The sequence below is a fragment of the Callithrix jacchus genome, chromosome 9 (genome assembly GCF_049354715.1).
Source record: "Callithrix jacchus isolate 240 chromosome 9, calJac240_pri, whole genome shotgun sequence".
NCBI classification, from domain to species: Eukaryota; Metazoa; Chordata; class Mammalia; order Primates; family Cebidae; genus Callithrix; species Callithrix jacchus.
In genome coordinates, this window is record NC_133510.1 from 122918274 (window position 1) to 122941186 (window position 22913).

General features: G+C 41.2%; 1 protein-coding gene across 21 annotated transcripts in view; it reads right to left on the bottom strand.

The window, feature by feature from the left end:
* CIT (citron rho-interacting serine/threonine kinase) overlaps positions 1-22913 on the bottom strand; it is a 190073-nt gene that overhangs the window by 120795 nt on the left and 46365 nt on the right. For all 21 annotated transcript variants that reach the window (XM_035257803.3, XM_035257795.3, XM_054238964.2 and 18 more), the window contains exons 8-9: positions 19854-20057; positions 17551-17704 (exon numbers count right to left, since the gene is read on the bottom strand). In XM_035257803.3, the coding sequence (XP_035113694.1) occupies positions 17551-17704; positions 19854-20057 (358 nt within the window). The remainder of the gene's footprint in view (positions 1-17550; positions 17705-19853; positions 20058-22913) is intronic.

The window sequence follows — 22913 nt, forward strand, 5'->3', positions numbered from 1 at the left end:
TAGAGGCATTTTTGCAACCCAGGGCACACAGGATTTTCTCTTCCCCCCTACCCCAACACCCTCCCCTTCCAATCCCTACCAGCAATAAATTTCACAATTAAAAAGTAAAACCCAACCACTACACATTATGGGAGCAATAGCAGATACAAGAAATGGGAGAACTGGTCCTCCAAAAGCTGCAGATAAAAGAACCATCTAAAATGAGCCATAAAATAAATTTTTATTATCAAAGTAAATTAGAACTTCTTTTTGTTTTTTTTTTTCGAACTTCTAATAAAAGAACATGACACTGAAAAAGAACCAGGAGCATTTGAAAGAAAGCAAACTGAACTTCCAGAAATAAAAACTTTTGTTCTTGAATTTAAGGTTAAAAATTCACTGTATGTGTTAAATAGCAGGCTAGATAGCGCTGAAGAGAAACTTAGTGAACTAGCAGTCAGATTTGAGGGAATCACATAGAACCTTGATACTTAAGCTATGGTCTGTACACTGGCATTATGACCATCACTCAGGAGCTGGTTAGAATTTAATTCTTTAAGAATCTCAGGCTCTACCCTATATCCACAGAATCAGAACCTACATTCTAACAAGATCCCCAGGTGATTCACAGGCATACCACAGTTCAAGAAGTATCTGTATACAATGCGACACACAGTGACAAAGAGATGGAAATCATGAGAGGTCAGAAGACAAAGACAGAATGAAAAGATCCAATATACAGCTAATGGGGCACAGAAAGAGAGATTAGAGAACTACTTTAAAATCTGGATGCTGCACTTTTCAAGGACTGTATAAAATCTGGTCAAGTTCAAAAACTAACAAGTATGTGATCACATATATCTTAGGGATATAATTCTTCTGTTTCTTGTACCTTATATAAAATGTCTCTTTTTCGATCTTTATAAAATGTGATTTTTTTTGCTTCAATACAGGTATTTTTAGTTTACTGAAATCATATCGATCTTGAGTCTATGTTGATGGAAGTACACATGGCACCCCAAAACACAGCACAGTGCCAGGTACGTAGTAGGTGCACAGTAAATATTTGCTAAGCAAATATATAATTAAATGGCAAGAACATGGATCTTGTAAAGAGAGCACCTAACATAACACAGATCACAAACAGAGTATTTGCTTGAATTAAATGAAGAGGTTTTAAAAGTCAACATTGTTCTGTCTGAAAAATATGTTAATAAGTACCTACACTAATCATTTCTGATACAGTATTATGAAATCATGAGCTCCCTCTGCTGCCACATATCCACCACATTCACTAATAACAAATAAGAAATCATATAGTAAGATCTATTGTTCACTGGTAAAAGTCACTAAAAAAAAATAGGAAAAAAACTTTCCACATATATTTGAATTTTTTTTTAATAAATCAGCCTGTTTGAGGTAACAACAGAACACAGTCTCCTTAGTGGCAGAGGCTATACAAGTAACTTCTTGAGGTTTTGCGTTTTTTTTTTTTCCAGTTATAAGATAGATAGCAGAAACAAAGAGCTATTTTAGGAGCTGTAGTTAATTTCTCTTCTGTAAATTCTCTCTCTCTTTTTTAATCCTAACATTCATTAAAAGCTTTTGGGGAAAAAAATTATCATCTTCAAAAATATTCGAAAAAAAAAAGGAAAGGAAAACCAAATGGATTTGTCCTCTTAGGACTCCTTCTAATGTGCTCCTTTCAGCTCCAGTTACGTCATTCCCACATTTGATTTTTCAACATAGCCTACCAACACCTCGAACAATACCTGGCTGTCCTTATTCAATGTTTAATATCGATTTTTAAGGGAATTAATGAATAACAAGAACCTTACCTGGGAGATAATTACTTAGACCTAATGTGCCATTCCACACAACATGCCACTTCAAGAAACCCAGGAAATGATATGCTTCAGAGTACCCAATTTATTCATGAAGAACTGGTATATTTAAAAAAAAAAACCTAAGCCTAGTAAAACTCCTAAGACTTTTAGTCATCACTATGGATTACAGAAGTGGGAGATGAATAAGAGCCAGCACTGTGTCATAAAGGATGAAGGCACATAAATAATTATTGTGTGATAATATAATGAATCAGGACTATGCCTAGAATACCGTGGGCATGCGCTAATAGTCAATCAAAACACTTTCAACTTCATCTCTCTACCCTGAGGTCCCTCACCCCTTTAAAATATGTTAATTGCCTAATTAGACACTACGTTAAAATGTAAAGGAGGATTACCAAAAAATTGGCTATCTTCCATTTGCTTAAAATCAGGAGCACTAATGTGATCATACTTATCAATATTATGAAGATCGAACTGCGAAATAAGTGAAGAGGAGAATATTTGTGCTATTTAGAGGTCAAGAGATGGGTGTGAAAAGCAGAGAATATATAAACTGACTGATGGCAAGTTTTGTCGATGGGGAATGCGGCACATTTTGCGAGTTCCTGCAGGAAAGTGTCACGAAAGGGATTTAATCTCAAGAGCTGGTTAAAAGGTATCTTCATGGGCTGGAGTGGGGAAAAGTACTACTTTAGAAAAGCCCCAGAAGCCAGAGCAGTAGCCCAAGAGCATAGTGAATAATGAGGTGGGAAAGAAAATGAAAGTGAAGTCTTGGTGGATTGACAGATGTAAAACCAGAGTTTTAGAGTGCTGGGTTAGTGTCAGTACTGAGACGCACACAGTCATCTCAATAGTGATGGGTGGAAGAGGCTGGTGCTAGAAACCTCTAACAGACAAGTCTACAATAGTCAACATGACAAATTCTACACTAAGGAAATGATAACAGAAACAGAGAGGACAGGATTAACAGGAGACAGGCTTGTAATATTATGAAATAGATATATATAGGTTTTCATCCATGGTTCCTGGCTCACGACTCCCATATTCCTTGTTACAATCTTTTGTTATTTAGGGGTGCCTCCTGCCCTCCTTTCATCTGTCCAAGGCAGGACTCTCATCCTCCCCAACGTTTCTGTCTTGGAGCTGGCCATAAATTTCCTCTACCTTGGCGGGATGCGGTGGCTCACACCTGTAATCCCAGCACTTTGGGAGGCCAAGGCGGGCGGATCACGAGGTCAAGAGATCGAGACCATCCTGACCAACACAGTGAAACCTCATCTCTACTAAAATACAAAAATTAGCTGGGCCTGGTGGCGCACACCTGTGGTCCCAGCTACTTGGGAGGCTAAGGCAGGAGAATTGCTTGAAACCAGGAGGCAGAAGTTGCAATGCCAAGAGCAGGCCACTGCACCCTAGCCTGGCACCTGGCCACAGAGCAAGACTCTGTCTTTAAAAAAAAAAAAAGAAGAAGAAAAAGAAAAGAAATTTCCTCTACCTTTTCTGATTGTAGGTCAGAAGACCCCATTTCAGAAGGAGTCTTGCCCCATAATCTGGAGGAATGAACGCTACACTCAGAGTCCAGGAAGAATCTGAACAGACAAGCCTTGCTGGGATTCCCACTCAGTCTATTAGGATTAGATCATAGCCTTTTTGTGCAATCCCATTTCTATATGGCTGTTGATCATGCCTATCCAATGGTGTCTCCATGAAAGGCCCAAGAGGACAAGGTTCAGAGAGCTTCTGGATAGCTGAACACGTGGAGGTTCCTGGAAGGGTGACCAGGAGGCCGTGGAAGCTCGCAGCCCTTCCCCCATATCTCACCCTATATATCTCTTCATCTTTATCCTTTACAATGTCCTTTAGAATAAATCAGTACATGTGTTTTACAAAGTTCTGTGAGCAGCTCTAGCCAATCAATTGAACTCAAAGAGGGGGATGCAAGAACCCCAATTTGAAGCCAGTCAGTGAGAAGTTACAGAGGCCTGGACTTGCAAGTGATGCCTAAAGAAGGGACATTCTTATGGGACTGAGCCCTCCACCTTTGGGATTGTGCCAGAACTGAACTGGAGGACCCCGAGTGGTGTCCACTGTAGAACTGACTGCTTGCTTGGTCGTGGGGAGAAAGCCCCCACACATTTGGTCACAGAAGTCTTCTGTGGTGTTGACAGTTGTGGTGTGCAAGTGGAAGAAAGACAGTTTGAGTTTTTCCACATTCAGGTTATAGAAAGAAGTAGCAGAATCTGGCTGGGCATGGTGGCTCACCCCTGTAATCCCAGCACTTTGGGTGGCAGAGACAGGCTGATCATGTAAGGTCTGGAGTTCGTGACCAGCCTGGCCAACATAGTGAAACCCCATCTCTACTAAAAAAAAAAAAATACAAAAATTAGCCTGTAGTAGTGGCATGCAGCTGTAATCCCAGCTACTTGGAAGGCTGGGGCAGGAGAATACCTTGAACCCGAGAGGCAAAGGTTGCAGTGAGCCAAGATGGTGCCACTGTCTCCAGCCTGGGCAACAGAGCAAGATTCCATCTCAAAAAAAAAAAAAAAAAAAAAAAAATGCAACAGCTTAAAAAAAAAGAGTGGCAAGGCCAAGCACGGTGGCTCACACCTGGAATCCCAGCACTTTGGGAGGCCGAGGCGGGTGGATCACAAGGTCAAGAGATCAACACTATCCTGGTCAACATGGTGAAACCCTGTCTCAACTAAAAATACAAAAAATTAGCTGGGCATGGTGGCGCTTGCCTGTAATCCCAGCTACTCAGGAGGCTGAGGCAGGAGAACTACCTGAACCCAGGAGGAGGAAGCTGTGGTGAGCTGAGATCGCGCCATTGCACTCCAGCCTGGGTAACAAGAGCAAAACTCCGTCTCAAAAAAAAAAAAAAAAGAGTGGCAAAATCTGACAACTGATGTAAGAGCAGAGATTTTGATGGGAACTCTTATTATGGGAACAACTCTGAGAGAAAAGGCTGCAATGAGAATAGGACGATATCCCATATCAGAGGTCTTGTGGGAATGAACCAAGAGAACAGATTAGGGGATCAGCAAATAGAGCTGGCTACTAAATACACATAAGTAATTGATCCCATGAGAACAGATTATATTGCCTAAAGCCTCAGGCAAGCCCCCTAGTTCCTCCCCTCCCACTAGGAAGTGGTCAGGCATGACTTTCCCACACAATACTTTGTATATAAGAAGTTCAAGGCTGGGCCTGGTAGCTAACACCTATAATCCCAGCACTTTAGGAGGCCAAAGCAGGTAGATCACTTGAGTCTGGGAGTTCAAGACCAGCCTGGTCAACATGGCAAAACCCCGTCTCTACAAAAAAATTAGCCAGATATGGTGATGCACACCCATAGTCCCAGCTACCCAGGAGACTAAGATAGGAGAGTCGTCTGAGCCTGGAAAGTCAAGGCTACAGTCAGCTGTGCTGCGTCACTGCATTCTAGCCTGGGTAACAGAGCAAGACTCTGTCTCAAAAAAACAAAAACAGTAGTTCAAAAAGAAGACAAAGTAGATCCAAGTTTCCAAGAGACTCAAATAAATCAAAAACTAACCCATCACTTTGCCTCCCCAAAAAGTCATAAAAAATACTTCAGGGTAACATTGATTTGGGCTGTTGATCAATTTTTACAATGCTATCTTCAAAGTCAATGAATAAGGAAGGCAGCATTCCTAAAGTAGTCTTCCATCAATCAGTGTAAGCCATGCCAAGGTCGGCTGCCAATAGCTAAGCAGGTAACCTCTCTGGTGGTGGGTTTCAATGGAGTTGTGAGCTCTGGCTGGCTCTCACCATACCCAAGAGCCATGTTCCTATGAGGCTGCGCAGTATTAAGTTTTTGGTAATCAACTTATGTTTCCCCACAGATTGATACTTTTAGAGATGCTTTTCCACGCTTCTGGAGTGCACTTTAACCAGACTTCTTAACATTTTAGCTTTACTTTGTTTTTTCTCTCCCTCTCAGTCTAGGTACTCAGCAATCTGTGAAACACCTACATAGGCTAGAAATATTCAGAAGAGGAACGTTTCAAATTGCAACTAGTCATGAGTGCATTTCTTTGCAAAGCTGAACTTGGATATACCCAGTTTTTCACCCCAGTGGATATCCCCCAGGACACTTTTTTTTTTTGAGACTGGGTCTCACTGTTTTGCCCAGGCTGGAATGCAATAGCACCATCTTGGCTCACCACAACCTCCACCTCCTGGGTTCAAGCAATTCTCATGCCTCAGCCTCCTGAGCAGCTGGGATTACAGGCGTGCGCCACCATGCCCAGCTAACTATTTTGTATTTTTAGTAGAGACAGGGTTTTACCATGTTGGCCAGGCTGGTCTCTAACTCCTGACCTCAAGTGATCTGCCTGCCTCAACCTCCCAAAGTGTTGGAATTACAGACATGAGCCACCATGCCCAATCCAACCAGGACACATTTAAATCATAGTAAAGGAGCTAGTTCATCAGCACCTGCTGGCCATAGGCCCAAGGAACCTTCCCTTTCAGTACCTTCCTGATGAATTACCTACACCCAAGAACACATCAGACTAGATTCATTCTTTGCTACCTTCCCCATCTCTTTAGTATCCTTCTCTCCAACTTTAGACAGGATGCCTGGGCGGGAGTGCAGGGGCACAATCATAGCTCACTATAACCTTAAACTCCTGGGCTCAAGCAATCTTCCCACCTCAGTCTCCCAAGTAGCTGGGATTACAGGTGTATGCCACCACACCCAGCTAGTTTTATTATTATTATTATTATTATTATTATTATTATTATTTTGTAGAGACAGGGGTCTTGCTATGTTGCCCAGGCTAGTCTTGAACTCCCAGCCTCAAGTGATCCTCTTGCCTCGGCCTCCCAAAACTTTTCTCTAACAGTGTTTTCACTGTAAAATTTATTCTTAAATTTTAATTATGAAAATTTTCACATGCACCAAAGTAGTAATATAGAATGAACTCTCATGTGCCCATCATCAGCCCCGACAACTAGCCACTCCCACTCTCATTTCATCTACCCCCATCTCTGCCTTGTTTGCTTGTTTGTTCATTATTAAAATCAGACATCTTATCACTTCACCCGTAATTACTGCAATAAGTACTTCTGACACAGGATTTCTCATCTGTGGCACTACTGGCATTTAGGCTTGGAAAATTCTGTGTTGTGGGGGGCTGTCCTCTGTATTTACAGGGTGTCTAACAGCATCCCTGGCCTCTCCCTATCCACTAGATGCTAATAGCACCCCCAAGTCATAACAATCAAAACTGTCTCCAGAGAATAGCTCGAACCCGGAGGTAGAGGTTGCAGTCAGTTAGCCGAGATTGTGCCACTGCACTCCAGCCTGGGCGACAGAGCAAGATTTCATTTCAGAAAAAAAAGTCTCCAGAGACTGCCAAATGTCCCCTGGGGGGGGGGCAAAATCATTCTCAGTTGAGATCCACTGCTTTAACATATAAAGACTTTTTATATATATAATGACTTTTTAAAAATATAAACACTTTTTTAAAACTCTCATCACACGTAACAAAATTTACAGTAACTTCTTAATATTATCTAATACCATGCCTGTGTTTGATTTTTTCCAACTATCTCAAAAATGTCTCTTTATAATTGGTTTGACTCAGGATCCAGCCAACGTCCACACAATGATTTGGTTCATATGTCTCTTTTAACCTGTAACACTGTCTCTATCTCTCTGTGTCTGTCTGTCTGTCTCTCTCTCTCTCTCTAATGTCATTTATTGGTTTAAGAAACTGAATCGTGCATCCTCATAGAACTTCCCACATTCTGGACTTGGTTGGTTATAACCTTGTGGCATCATTTAACACATTTCTCTGTCCCCTGTGTTTTCTGTTAAATTGGCAGTTAAATCCAAGGCCTTCCAGACATTCATGTGAAATTCTTTTGGCAAGGATACTGCCCAGGATGTGCTTACTACTTACTACTGCATGACATTAGAGGGCACACAACATCTGTCTGTCTTCCTTCTTGTGATATCAGCCTGATCCCTCTGCCATAAAGTTCCTTCCAATCACTTAATGGCTTCAGCAGCCATTAATGTTCGCTGTCTAGAGCAAACATCATTCCATTAAGACTGCAAAACGGTGGTTTTTCTAATTGCATCATTCCTTCTACCTTTATTAGCACATCCACTACTTGGATACCCTCGCATACAACTCAAAAGGAAAGCAAGATAAATGCTTGGTGCTTTCCCTGTAGTTAGCAACATTCGGTAATGAGCTGGGGCCTCGGCAACCTTCAAGAGAGACCAATGAGATGTCTTTTTCAGTATGATCATAGATTCATGAATTTTTATATATTTGATATGCTCCAAGTCACTGTCATCTTTCTGATGCTCAACTGTTGTTCCCTGCCAGTTGTGGTGGCTCACGCCTATAATCCCAACACTTTGGGAGGCCCGAGGTGAACGGATCGTTTTAGGTCAGGAGTTCGAGACTAGCCTGGCCAATGTGGTGAAACCTCATCTCTACTAAAAATATAAAAAATTAGCCTGGTATGGTGGTACAGGCCTATAATCCCAGCTACTCAGGAGGCTGAGGCAAGAGAATCACTTGAACTGGGAGGCAAAGGTTGCATTGGGCCAAGACCATGCCACTGGACTCTAGCCTAAATGACAGAGCAAGACTTCATCTAAAAAAAAAAAATTGTTCCCTCTTAGGCCAATGGAAGCCCCTCTATTAAATATTCTTGCCCAAGAAAAGCCAAGTCAGAATCTATTTTAGCCTATGGAGCTGCTTTCTGGTTTACAGGGCCTGGAAGAAAAAACACAAAACCACCACCACCCCTATTGAGGAAGGTAAGAGACATATCCAGAAGGTGGATGGTATTCTAAAGGACAGTGACCCAGCTTCTTCATCAAGTCAGTGGCACAAATAAAAAAGTATATATATATATATATATATATACACACACATACATATATATGTATGTATATACACACATACATATATATGTATGTATATACATATATATACATGTATATATATAAATACATATATATACATGTATGTATATATGTACGTATATATATATGAATATTCCAAATTTTCTAATCTAATTTGAAAAAACTTAAGCTTATCTCCACAGCTGACTATACTGCAAAATATGAGTGACTTTAAATCCAACTGTTGGAGTGTTGGCAAGGAGGTGGAGGAGGATCTCTTACATCTACCACTGTTGATGGGAATATAAAATGAGATGACCACTTGGGAAAAGTTTGGTAGTTTCTTGAAAAGTTGAACATATGCCTACCCCATGATAGCCATTTCACCCCTAGATACTTACCCAAGAGGAATGAATGCACATGTCCAGAGACTTGTACAGGAATGATAAATGCAACTTTATTTCAAATAGCCAAAAACTGTAAACAACCCATACTGTTCATCAGTGGATGACTAGATAAACAAATTGTGGTATATCCACTCAATGGAATACTACTCAGCAATCAAAAGAAATGAACTGTGATACCTCCTACAGTGTGGATGGATCTCAGAATAATGTTGAGTGGAAGAAGACAGACAAAATAAGTACAGGTTGTATGCTTCAATGTATATTGAAGCATATAACTTTATTTTCTAAAGTTTAGAAAATACAAACTACATTAAGTAGAAGACATCAGTCACTGCCTGGGGACAAGGGAAGGGATGGGGAGGAGCAGAAGGGACAGAAGGAAACTCTTTGGGGTGATGAACAAATATGTTCATTATCTTGAGCCTAGTGATGGTCTCACAGGGGCATGTCAAACTTAATATACATGTGACATATTATATGTCTACTATTCCTCAACAAACTTGTTTCCAACTATTGGGAAGGAAGATATTTTGTCTCCAATCCTTCTCAGGTCTAAGGAGCTTATCCACAGGTTCCTTCACTCCATAAGGTATTAATAATGTTGAAGAAACACACACCATCTATTCTCAGCCTTCTGTTTGTTGTTGGTGGGTTTTGTTTTTGTTGTTGTTGTTGTTGTTGTTGTTATTGTTTGAGACAGAGTTTCACTCTTGTTACCCAGGCTGGAGTGCAATGGCGCAATCCCGGCTCACCTCAACCTCTGCCTCCTGGGTTCAAGCAATTCTCCTGCCTCAGCCTCCCAAGTAGCTGGAATTACAGGCACGAGCAACCATGCCCAGCTGATTTTTTTATTTTTGGTAGAGACAGGTATCTCCATGTTTGCCAGGCTGGTTTTGAACTCCTAGCCTCAGGTGATCTGCTCACCTCAGCCTTCCAAAGTACTGAGATTATAGGCATGAGCCACCATGCCTGGCTAGTCTCATCCTTCTACTCACTCCTCCAATAAAGGAGATAATCTGACTCATGCAAAGCAGACATTTATTTGGCCATGTTTTACTAAAAGATAGAATTACTATGTCTTGAAAGTAAGGGTCAAGCTTAAAAGTTACTCTTTTACTGCCTAGGCCCAGGCGTAGCAGGCACTCAACCAACCGACCTCTCTTATCCTCCTTATTTCCGTCAGGCCCCAGTGTTGATAAGGGAAGACCACCATTCTTCTGTGTCGGTAGGATGGGCAAATTAACCAGAGCCCTGCATCAGAACTTACCGAGCGCTTGCCTGCAAAGAATAAAGTGGGTATTTTGGTCCCTGTCTGGCTATCTGTTCTGTGTGTGTGTCCTTTACAAGTCAGAATTTTGAAGTGCTAGAAGGGTGGCCTTAGATCCTAAATTGCCAATGCTGTAGTTGAATGTTCCATCACCGCGGATGAGCAGAGTTGGCTATATTTATTTTCTCTGAAGTGAGACACCAGAAATCGTTTCCAAACTCCCAGTCATGAACCACCTGGGCCTCTAACTCTTTGTCCTGAGGCTTTCATCTCTTTTGATTCCTGCCAACCGCCCTCTTTAGTTCTATCCAAACTTCACCCTCAGAAAATGAGCATAACTGCAATCAACACACTCATAGAATTGATTAGAGAGCTGGCTGCTGAATAAAGTCCCAGATGTTTAATATAATTTTGAATCTTTGGCCAAATCATTTCCACGTTTACTTGGTTGTGAAAGGTTTTCCCACAAGTAAGAATTTAAGGGTTAAACACTCCAATTTATGGGCTCTCCAACAAACCCACTCTTTGTTTCCCATCTTCCCCCAAAAAAGGCATTAATTTATCTCACTTAGAATTGATTTACCAAACTTGGATTGGGCATTGCGCTGTTGGTTTACACAGAGGCCCAAAAGGAAGAGTCATATGGAAACTGCCAGTGTACGCATCCGAGGTATGGGGCCCGCCAGGTCACAGGGGAATTTCACCATTTCACCCAGTGGTGAAATTCCTCAGGGCTCAGTATTCAGAAAATTGGGTCTTCTCTGAGCAAAGCATTCTGGACTGTTTTCTCACGGGACTGGAGCTCTTGTAACTGATCATATTCTCCTTTGTGCCTTGGGCACTGGGAGACTAAGAGCCCCAAATCATTCTTCCTTTGGCAACTTAACAGGAGTTTCCTTGTTTTTAATTTTAACCCTGACTTTATTTCCCTACCCTCAGACTCCTTTCATCTAGATTTCTCTATTTATTGTTATATTTTTTAATATTGCAATTATCTCTAGAATAAGCTGTCCTCAATTTATCTTAGAATAAAGTAGAATATTACATATTTTTAACATCTCTAGATGTAATTTCTAAATTCAGACTTGAGGGGGAAAAATCCTATAATCCTAATTCTTAAGTATTTAGCTCTTTTTAGCCTATTTTTTCTCATCAATAATTTACCCTCTAAAAACAGAACAGTCCCCAAGAGACATAGAAATATTTGCCTGCATATCCCATAAGAGATTATAACAGCCACTGACTACATCTCTTCATTATTTTTTTTGTTTTAGTAGGTGGTGCCCACGTGCTCCTGGTCTAGTAAGTTGAATTTCTACCATCACTACTTTAGCATCCCCCCGTTTTGCTCCCCTTCCCCTCCACACTGATACTCCAAACAGACCCAACTCCTCTTCCTCACTTCCTCCTGCCCCTGAAGTAAGTGGGTGTCCAAAAGAAAGACACATTTAAGGGCCAATCAAGAGAAGTACATCTACTATCCTCATGGAAATAGCTTAGAAAATAAAACACGACCAGACAACTGCTCAAATGACAGGAAGCCCCAAATAAGAACTTTAAAAGACCCAAAACAAATGAACACACAAAGATGAACTTTAAAAGGCCCAAAACAAATACATGTGTGCTCACATACCACACACACACATATACACTCTCTCTCTCTCCCTCTCTCTAAATGCACAAGCAATTGAGATAATGAAATTCTAAAGGTAGAACACTAAATAAATAAATGAAAAAATAATGTTAAAACCACAAGGATATATTAGATGTGGCCTTGTTAAAAAAAAAGTCATAGGGGTTTTCATTTGGGAAGAAGATCGCTGCTTATCAGAAACCAATGGCTGAGTGGCAATTCAAAGGATGAGCATGGTAGAGCCATGCTTAAATGAATGAAGTATAAGGACTGCTCCATTCATTTCAATGATGCAGGAAAATATCTGCCAATAAAAGTTACTGAATTCTTGAGAGGCAGCATAAAGATGTTAAGAGGATAGGTTGTGCTAGTGTTATAGGAGTACAGAATATTCCGGAAAGTTCTATGAGAAACTGACAATAGTGGTTCACTTAAGGGAGGGGGATTGGGTGTGGGGTAGGAAGGAGGTAATTTTCACTGTATAACCTTATGTATAATGTGAATTTTTTGCTATGGGCTATACCACTTTTTCAAATAAGCAAAAGCAAAGAGAATTTGAAGTCAGGAAAACCTGAGTTTTACTCCTACCACTGCCAACTTTGGGCTCTATGACCTCTTCTGTATTGTAGACTAGTGATAGGCTCTGCCTCACAGAGGTTTTAGGAAGAATAAATGGAACAATAATAAGCATAAAGCACTTTGCAGAGCTCCTGGCACATAGTAGGTGCTCAATAAACACCAGGGTAATATCACGGATGTATACACATGTTAATGAAGAACACTTACCATCCTTAATTAAAAGCCGATATGGGACAACAGTAAAGTGGGGTTCAGGGAGGCAAGAAAAGGTCTTTTTGCTATCAGAAAGCAGAAATTAGGCCAAACCACCACTGTGAAGGATATAAAGGATGTAATGTCTGTCTAGGAGTAAAGCTTTAATGGCATCCACATCTGTAAAACGAGTATAATAATCCTTACATTTGACAGAAGTGTTTTGAAGGAGTATAGTGTAATGTACTTGAATGCCTAGTGGTGAGCACAGAATAGGTACTCCCTAAACAATATTTCCAACCATACTAAAGTACTAGAAAAACCCAAGGAGCTGCATTATGCTTACTTCTACACACAAAAAAAATTATAAGAATTTTACCTGAAGCTGAATAGGCACAGAATCCCTCTCCCCAAACCAAAGACTGTCTTCCCTCAGGTTTACTAAGCAACCATATTATATGCTGGAGGTTTCATTAGCACCATTCAGGGCCAGTTAGCAAATAATCGGCAACAACCAAAACGATACCTGTTTGGAAGAAGAATATCTCAGTGTGTCATCAGCATGGGACCACCACTGAGTCACTGCCAGATGGAAACAAAATGTACTTTCTGCTAACAAATGCTGAGGACCTGAAAAATCAGGAAATTTGGCAAGGATTGTATCTTCCTGAGAATAGTAAAAGAAAGACAACTCAAGAGAAAAAGCCCATGTCAGACATGGCAGACCATACAAGTTCTCTAGAGCATTAGCCATAAATGTCCTAGGAAATAATCCATGATCACTGCTTGCATTATGCATTTCTCACTGTTGAGACATGGCGGCCTTGGATAAACGGTTCCGTTGACGTCATGATACCTTGGGGGAAGATATTTTAAAAGATGTTGATAGAAGACAGCACCAGACAGCAAAACTTTCCCGTGGATGGGAGCAGGTACACGATGCCGGGCAAGGTAGGCATCATCTCAAAGGCATGAAAGAGGAGCTCTGATTGGCTTCAGCTCTCCTGAAACCCAGAAAAAGCAGACTGGGTACAGCCAGAACGTGGCCCAGCATCTGAAACATCGCCAGAACTGCACAACCAGGGCAGCTGGTATGCTTAAGAAACCCCCCACTGAAACTTGGAAAGCAGCTTTGAAATAATGATAATAATAAATAAGCAGCTGAAAAACCAATCTTGTGGGAGGCTGGAAATGAAACAGAATAATGAGAGCCTGGTGACCCATGAGTGTGGTAGTCACTCATCACAGAGCGTTCGACTTGCTGGAAGAATAAGTGTCCTGGAACTGGGTCAGATGCCTGGTTCATGGGGTGCTGCCTGCAGCACCCCCAAGGGGCAGGATCCAGGAGGGAGCGAAGCTGCGCCTGACCTCAGTGTCAAACTCAAGGCGCATCCTAGTTTCTCTCGGCAGCGACTCCCAGTTCTGTCATTCATAAATTTGCCCAGACCTTTCTTAAATTGCCTTTATATATCCTGCCAGGACCACCTCTTGAGATAATGAGTTTTAGAAGATTATTACCTGCTGTGTTAAGCAGTACTTCCTTTCATTGGTTACAACAAGAAAAAGAAGAATGAGGGGTGAAACAGCACAAAGGCTAATGTGGCTTTCAACAAGGGACAGTCTCTTATTGTAGAAGGCGGAAATATTCAACAGCCTGGAACCACCAGGCATTTAAGCAGCAAACATGAACTTGGGAAACTTAATGATTTGAAGTATTTTGGTTAATGAAAATCACTCAACATGCGTTTATGAAAAACACTACTAGATAAAAGCATAATTGATGTTAGAGTTACCTAGTTAGAAAACAGCTTAAAGAGCATGGAGTCAAGCATTGTTTTCAATCATAAATCTCTGAGTTGATTGCAAATAACGCAGGGATCAGAGGTTGGTGTAAAACAGGAAAATTTGCTAGGAGACACTGAAATTAAGACCACGCCTCTCTGCATAGTTAGAAATGTCATAAAACCACCAGGAAAATGCACTACCAATCCTCGTTGTGCATGAAGTTCCCTCCTGCTGGCTGAGCTACACTACGTATCTAAACTAGGACTAGTCCCATCAAATACAAACACCCTAACTACAATATGGAACCATGGATTGATTCCTAGAACAGAAAAGGGACAAGACTGGGAGAATTGGTAAGATCCAAAAGAAGTCTGAAGCGTAGTCAACAGTAAAGTACGAATACTCGTTCTGAAAAATAGCTTTTCAAACACTTAGCTTGACAGTGACACTGTTATGTAAGAGTTAAGATTTGGGGCCAGGCATGGTGGCTCACAGCACTTTGGGAGGTCGAGGTGGGCGGATCTCCTGAGGTCAGGAGTTCGAGACCAGCCTGGCCAACATGGTGAAACCCCATCTCTAATAAAACTACAAAAATTAGCCGGGCATGGTGCATGTGCCTGTGGTCCCAGCTACTCAGGAAGCTGAGGCAGGAGAATCGCTTGAACCCAGGAGGCGAAGGTTACGGTAAGCTAAGATCTCACCACTGTGCTCCAGCCTGGGCAACAGAGGGAGACTGTGTCTCTAAATAAATAAATAAATGGCGTTAACACTGGGGAAAACTGGGTGAAGGTTATGTGGGAACTCTTCCATACTGTCTTTGCAACTTTTTTATAAATCTAATATTATTCCAAAATAAAAGATTTATTAAAATTAGGGCCAGGTGTAATGGTTCACACCTGTAGGCCCAACATTTCGGGAGGTCAAAGCAGGAGGATCCCTTGAGCTCAGGAGTTCCAGACCAGTCTGGGCAACCTGGTGAAACCACATCTCTACAAATACAAAAAATTTTGCAGGGTGTGATGGCACACACCTGTGGTCCTAACTACTGGGGAGGCTGAGGTGAAAGGACTGTTTGAGCTAGGGATGTCAAGGCTGCAGTGAGCCATGATCATACCACTACACTCCTGCCTGTCCCACAGAATGAGACTCTGTCTCAAAAGTAAATAAATAAATAAATAAGTAATGAAAGATTTATTTAAATGAAAAGAATTTTTTGGCCAGGCATGGTAGCTCATACCTATAATCCCAACATTTTGGGAGGCCGAGGTGGGCAGATCACCTGAGGTTGGGAGTTCCAGACCAGCCTGACCAACATGAAGAAACCCCATGTCTACTAGAAATACAAAATTAGCTGGGCGTGGTGGCGCATGCCTGTAATCCCTGCTACCTGGAAGGCTGAGGCAGGACGATCGCTTGAACCCGAGAGGCAGAGGTTGCAGTGAGCTGAGATCGCGCCATTGCACTCCAGCCTGGGCAACAAGAGCAAAACTCCATCTCAAAAATACAATGAAATTTTTAAGGCAAATACATTTTTGAGTTTTCAGAGCCACTACATTGGAAACTGGGAGTCAAATATATTATGCCTAATTTATAAGTTAAGCTTCACATAACATAGAAATGTATGCTTAGGAAAAAAGGTAGATGAGTTTCATGCATCCACTGGGGGTCTTAGAACATATGCCCCACAGATAGGAGGATAGGGGACTACTATAACTTTACTCAGGTAATCACCACTCAAGAAGCAAGTTCATGAATAAAAAAATGAACTGCTTATTCAAGAAGATTACAGAGATAAAAAGGCAAGACAAGAAAAGATTAAGTACTTGAATAGCATCTAAAAGAAAGTCTATCAAATCTTTCTAAAAGCATAAAAGGAAGAATGCCCTGAAAATGTCCTGATTAAAAGGTCTGAACCTTAGAGATTTGTGGGAAGATGTCTATTTATTTAGAAAAATAAAGCAATGTGGCCACCTGAATAATAAAAATGTTTGCCAAGAAAGATTTATGGAAATGCAACCTACTTAAATATTTCAGTAGGTTAGAGAAACCATCAAAATGGCTTACAACTGAACAATACAGAATTTTTACCATACTATGTCCTAGCTGAAGATGCAAGCACTTATTATTAAAACACATCTCCAATCAAAAGCCTGGTTTTGACACCTAGAAACAGATTCCTTTTCCCAACCTCCCTCCATCACCAAAAACAAAACACATACTCAAACAGGCCAACTGCCTTCCTCCTGGCTCTAATCCATGCTGATCATGGGGTCCAGTTATTAGATCACATTCAATCAACAACACATCCAAGAACTGAAAAGATTTTTAAAAGATCACCAATTGGTAAAAGAAAAAAACAGCACTGCGTGGTTTCTGTTGATAATAAACCAGGTCTTTGTTTTTAATGAATTCATTCACTTTGCACTAACTGATTATGAAAAGTGATGTATGAATGAATCTACTATGCATATACATTATAGTTTTTACATGCTTGTGAGCTAAGATAAAAATTATGGAGGGAAACAAATGAACACACACAGGGATGTGTTTATGGTTTTTGTGTAAACTCAGACATTAGCAGAACAATCTGGACCTGTTCCCTAATCTGAGTCTTTTTCCTAATAATGTGAACAAAATACCTAGATCCACTTTTTCTCTTGGAAGAAAGTGTCAAACCAAGTGACAACCTTCAAACTCCATTCATCTGTGCCTCGAACTTACTGAGGGTAATGTTCTAAAGGCCACAAAGACACAGAGTGTGATAAATGACAGTTCTACAGAAACAATTTTAAACCAGAATTATTACTCAAAAACAGCTATATCATTAGCCTTTACTACTCCCATAGATAATTAAAGCCTTTATTTATGTAATTTACAGAAGCTTCTTTGGGCCAGAATAATCTTAGATCTCTTTTGAGTGTTTCATAATCCCAATACCCCAAATCAAGGAAAACAGCCCTACTTACAGTTATGAATGTTATTCCAGTCAATTTTCGAGAAGAAAGGATGGCAGCAAAGGCCTTCAAACTTCAGCCTCTCTTTCTGGCCACACAACAAACTTTGAATCAGATCAAGAAAGTCACTGCTCACTTTGGGGTCATCTGGAAACTTCAAAAACCGCTGTTCCAAAAAAATAAAAGAATTATTTCCTTAGCAGGGATTCCATTTCTCATGCCCCATAGTGAATAAAGTATTTCTCAAATATGCAAGTTTCTTTTTTTGTTTTTTAAAGAAGGAAGTTTCGTGCCCTCATCCCTTTGGACCAAAGGCATGTTCCCAAAATAAGTGGCCTGTTCACATCAATAGGCTGAGTTCCTTTGTAGGGGTTGAGCATCCTCCATGGCTTGACCCCAGCTCCCCTCCTCATCTCATCTCGCCACGCTCCCCATCTCTCCCTTTGCTGTCCAACAATGATGAGCTATTTAAAGCTCCCTGAACAAATCACGCTATTCTCGCTGCTTTCCTTGGCTACCTTTTCTATCCTATAACTCCTTTCTGCATGTTCCCTCTGTACTCTACTTTTGCACATACACAATGTGCTGTGATTTTGGTGTGATGAAAAAGAAAGAAGGCAGACAGGGCCTGCTTCTTCTGCTCATCCCTGTAAACCTGGAACCTAACAGTACCTGGTATGATAATGAACTCATTACTGAATATATGAATGAGTGAGTTAGCTCAAGGGAAGGAAATAAATTAGCCCCAAGAGTCATCTAAAGGGAAATTTTTAACTCAAGAGGAGGCTCGAGAATAACAAATAATGCATGTACATTAAAATATGTATTAAGCATTCCAGAAAGATAAAAATTGGGTAAGATACAAAAACCTAGGAAATACATTCTTTTTTCCTTTTGGTTGAAACTAAGAAATATACATTTATCAGAGCCTTAAGAAAGGAGCTTCATGGGCCGGGTGCAGTGGCTCATGCCTGTAATCCCAATACTTTGGGATGCTGAGGCTGGCGGATCACCTGAGGTCAGGAGTTCAAGACCAGCCTGGCCAACATGGTGAAACCCCCACCTCTACTAAAAATACAAAAATTAGCCAGGCATGGTAGTGCATGCCTGTAATTCCAGCTACTCAGGACACCGAGGCATGAGAATCACCTGAACCCAGGAGGCAGAGGTTGCAGTGAGCCAAGATCGTGCTGCTACACTCCAGCCTGGGTAACAGGGCGGGACTCCATCTCAAAAATAAAAAAAAGAAATAGGCTTAATGTAGTGGAAAGTACAGTTATTAAAAAATAGTTTTACTTTAGGCCGGGGCGGTGGCTCACACCTGTAATCCCAGCACTTTGGGAGGCCGAGGCGGGTGGATTACCTGAGGTTAGGAGTTAGAGACCAGCCTGGCCAACGTGGTGAAACGTCTACTAAAAATGCAAGAATTAACTGGGCATGGTGGCAGGTGCCTGTAATCTCAGCTACTTGGGTACAAGAACTGCTTGAACCTGGGAGGTGGAGGTTGCAGTGAGCCAAGATCAGGCCACTGCACTCCAGCCTGGACAACAGAGTGAAACAGAGTGAGATTCCATCTTAAAAAAAAAAAGTTTTACTTTGTAGATATATAAAGTAACACACACACACACACACACACACTCATATATATTATATATATGTGTGTGTAATGGTATTTCTAATTCATTTCCTCATTGAGTTTTAATACTATATTCAATAGTTAGTACTAAGAAGGAGTATGTCGAAGAATCAAGAGCATGGACTTCAGAGCAAGACTGCCTACGTTATTTTGGGAAAGTTACTTAACCTTCAGTGCTTTGGTTTCCTCATCTATAAATGGAAATAATAATACTTACCTCACAGGGTTGTTTGAAGATTACCCAACTACTAAACTATATCTCCTCAATTCTAAGACTCACTTTTAAGAGCACTGAAATCAAGATGAATTTTATAATCAATAAAAATATCATAGACTCACTGGCAGCAGTTTCTCTTTCTCAGCAGTACATAAAATAATGGTAGTCTTATAAGTATTGGCAGCTGAGATTCCGTGAAATACAATTAATAAAATGTTTAGAATACCCTTTAGCACAAAGTTAAATGCGATATAAGTATTTGCTATTATTTTCCAGCACCACTGAAACATTCCTTTGCACAATTTTTAAGTAACATCTAACATTCTATAAACATTCATTCACACAATACCTATAAAATATTTACGCACACAATTTTTAAACAACATTCTATAAACATTTATTTGCACAATGTTTAAATAACATTTCTCAATATGACTTCAAAATCTTCTAAGGACTCTTTACCTGGAAATTCATGATGTTATTGAAGGTTCTGGCGTAGGTTCCCTCTGCAAAGGGGGATCTCCCATAAATCATCTCATAGGCAATCACGCCCACCGACCACCAGTCACAGTCAAGGCCGTAGGTGCCTTTTCCATCCCCATTCATCACAGTCAGCACTTCAGGAGCCATGTAATCTGGGGTCCCAACTGGGAGTCTGGCACTCACCTAGAATCCCATAAATAAAATGAATACAGCAAACTTTCAATTATCCTCAAGTAGATTGCCAACAGCCACATTTCAGACACAAGCTGATTTGCCACTGATTACTATTCTCCCAGGCACTTAAACCTGCCATCAAGTGTTACACTGTCAGGAAATGCAAACGCTTTACTAATTAAAAAAAGAAAAGCACAAAGCATGAATCCAACCCAAGGGCAAAAGGGCAAGAGTTGATATACACGCTTTGCTTATATGAATGGGAGTTGGGTACATAATGGGAATGAAAGATGTCTTTCCTCATACAGGTTATTGATATGAAAGAACTTCTCTGACTTATGATAACAGCAAAATGATAAACTCTAAAAACGAATCTAAAAGATCAACCTAACCATTACTAGAAAACTGGCAGTGGGCCAGATGCGGTGGCTTACATCTGTAATTCCAACACTTTGAGAGGCCAAAGCAGGTGGAGCATCACTTGAGGCCAGGAGTTCGAGACCAGCCTGGCCAACATGATGAAGACCCATCTCTACTAAAAATACAAAAATTAGCCAGGCATAGTGGCACAAACCTGTGGTCCCAGCTACTTGGGAGGCTGAGGCACAAGAATCACTTGAACCCGGGAGGTGGAGGTTTCAGTGAGCCAAGATTGTGCCACTGCACTCCAGCCTAGGTGACAGCAAAACTCTGTTAAAAAAATAAAAGAAGGGAGGGGAGGGGAAGGGGGGAGGGGAAGGCATGGGGAAAGGGAGGGAAGAGGTGAGGAGACGGGAGGAGAAGGGAGAGGAGGGGAAGGGAGAGAAGGGGAAGGGGAGGAGAAAGGGAGAGGAAGGGAAGGGAGAGGGGAGTAGAAAACTGGTGGCTAGCTGGCAATACAATATTACAAATCTCAAGTTCAAAAATTTGGAAAACTGCTTTTGGAGTTAGCATTCCTACTCGAAGGGTACCCGCAGGGCAAGACATGATAATTAACTTCTACCCGGGGCCCAAGGTTAATGGGCCCTTTTCCTCACCCAACCCTTGTTCTTGTGATCCCCTCCCCAACTGTTCAGAAACCCAGGGGCTTACAATCCAGTGGCACCCAAGCCCTTGACCTTAACAACGAAAGATGAGGACAATATAGATCATTTTATAAAGCTAAATGTAACCCATTTAAAGGACTGTCCTTTTTTTCCTGAAAATTTGTCCTTCTGACTTTTTTAGTGTTTAAATGTCCTTTGTTACTTGATATGCTGTTGATGAAAGAAGGTTTTCTTCCCCTCATACCCACCCCTGTCTAGGCAACTAGTAGGCTGGCAACCCCTTTGGTCTTCAAAATTATTTTGAAGTTTTACTGAGCCATGAAATTTGAAGTCTAAGGATTCCCTTTCTAACCTCTCTCCCCATCGAAACCGAGAGGTCCTGACTTTAGTTAAATACTGTGTTGACCAGCTGTCCTCTAAATCTATATCATAATGGGCTTCTCTCAGGTCAGCAGTTATAAGGCACAAAAGAACTTTCTCCTCATTAAACGATGGTAAGTGCCTGAATGAGCCAAGGGATTCTGTGTGTAAGCCCACATACCTTGAAAGCTGGGCTTTATACCAAGAAAGTAAATTTGCTTTGCTTTACCTGGGTATGGAGAGGAAAGTGAATGTTTAGCGAAGACATTAAGAGGTCTCCTCTCCCCAGGGCTGATTCAGGATGAAGCTCTTCCAGCCTGTAACTTTAATCTCATCCATTCCTCTGCCGTGAGACCTTCTCATTATAGGACACAGCCCCATTCTCCCCTCTCCTCTCTTTTCACCCCTTCCCTCAGGTCCACACTCTGACACAGGTTTTTCCAAGCCCTAAACCCAGAAAGCAGTGTGATGCCATCATTCTCGACACGGACTGTCCACTGCTTTGGACAATAAAACTTCCACTGTAAGTACCCCTTCAAGAAAGTGAGTTGATCACACCATCCAAGAAACCCACAGGCAGGGCTGGCTTGATGGACAGAAAGGGGGGAAAAAGGGGAAATATTTGGTCTAAGACAAAACCACAGGGTGACTTAAGCTTGAGGAACTGAAAGTAGCTTAAGTCAAGGAGAGGCCTTGATATGTTGGAAAATCTGGGCTGGTTCTGTTTTTTAACACATTTGTAAATGTTAATGAGCTCAGCACGGGATTAGGATTAAACTAAAGGGTTTTGGTAAAAATGCATTGACAATGAGCTATAGCTACTTTTTAAATAATGAAACAAGAGAAGGAAAACTGTAACATCTTGGTTTGAGAAGGTAATGGTAATGCTACTGTACTGTTGATTAAACGCTTAACCTTTATGCCTAATTACCTTGTAAGACCTAACTATGCGATTGTCCAATACATACTATTTGCACTTGTTGGATTTTGTTTTATTGCCAGACTGTTCAGGAATACTTCATTTTCCTTATTTGTGGCTCAAGGGCACAGTGACTTGTTCACAACCAAAGAGTTGCAAAAAAAGAAATGACTGGGGCATGTTGATCACCGCAACCCAGCCAAACAGTAGGAATTTCCAATGCCTCATTTTCTCTTTTTTTCTTTTTTTTTTTTTTTTTTGAGACAAAGTCTTGCTCTGTTGCCAGGCTGGAATGCAATGGCGCGATCTTGGTTCACTGCAACCTCCGCCTCTGGGGTTCAAGCGATTCTCTTGCCTCAGCGTCCTAACTAGGACTACAGGCACCCACCACCACTCCCGGCTAATTTTTTGTATTTTTAGTAGAGTCAGAGTTTCACCATGTTAGCCAGGATGGTCTCGAATTCCTGACCTTGTGATTCGCCCACCTCAGCCTCCCAAAGTGCTGGGATTACAGACATGAGCCACTGTGCCCGGCCCCCGTGCCTCATTTTCTAAGTAATG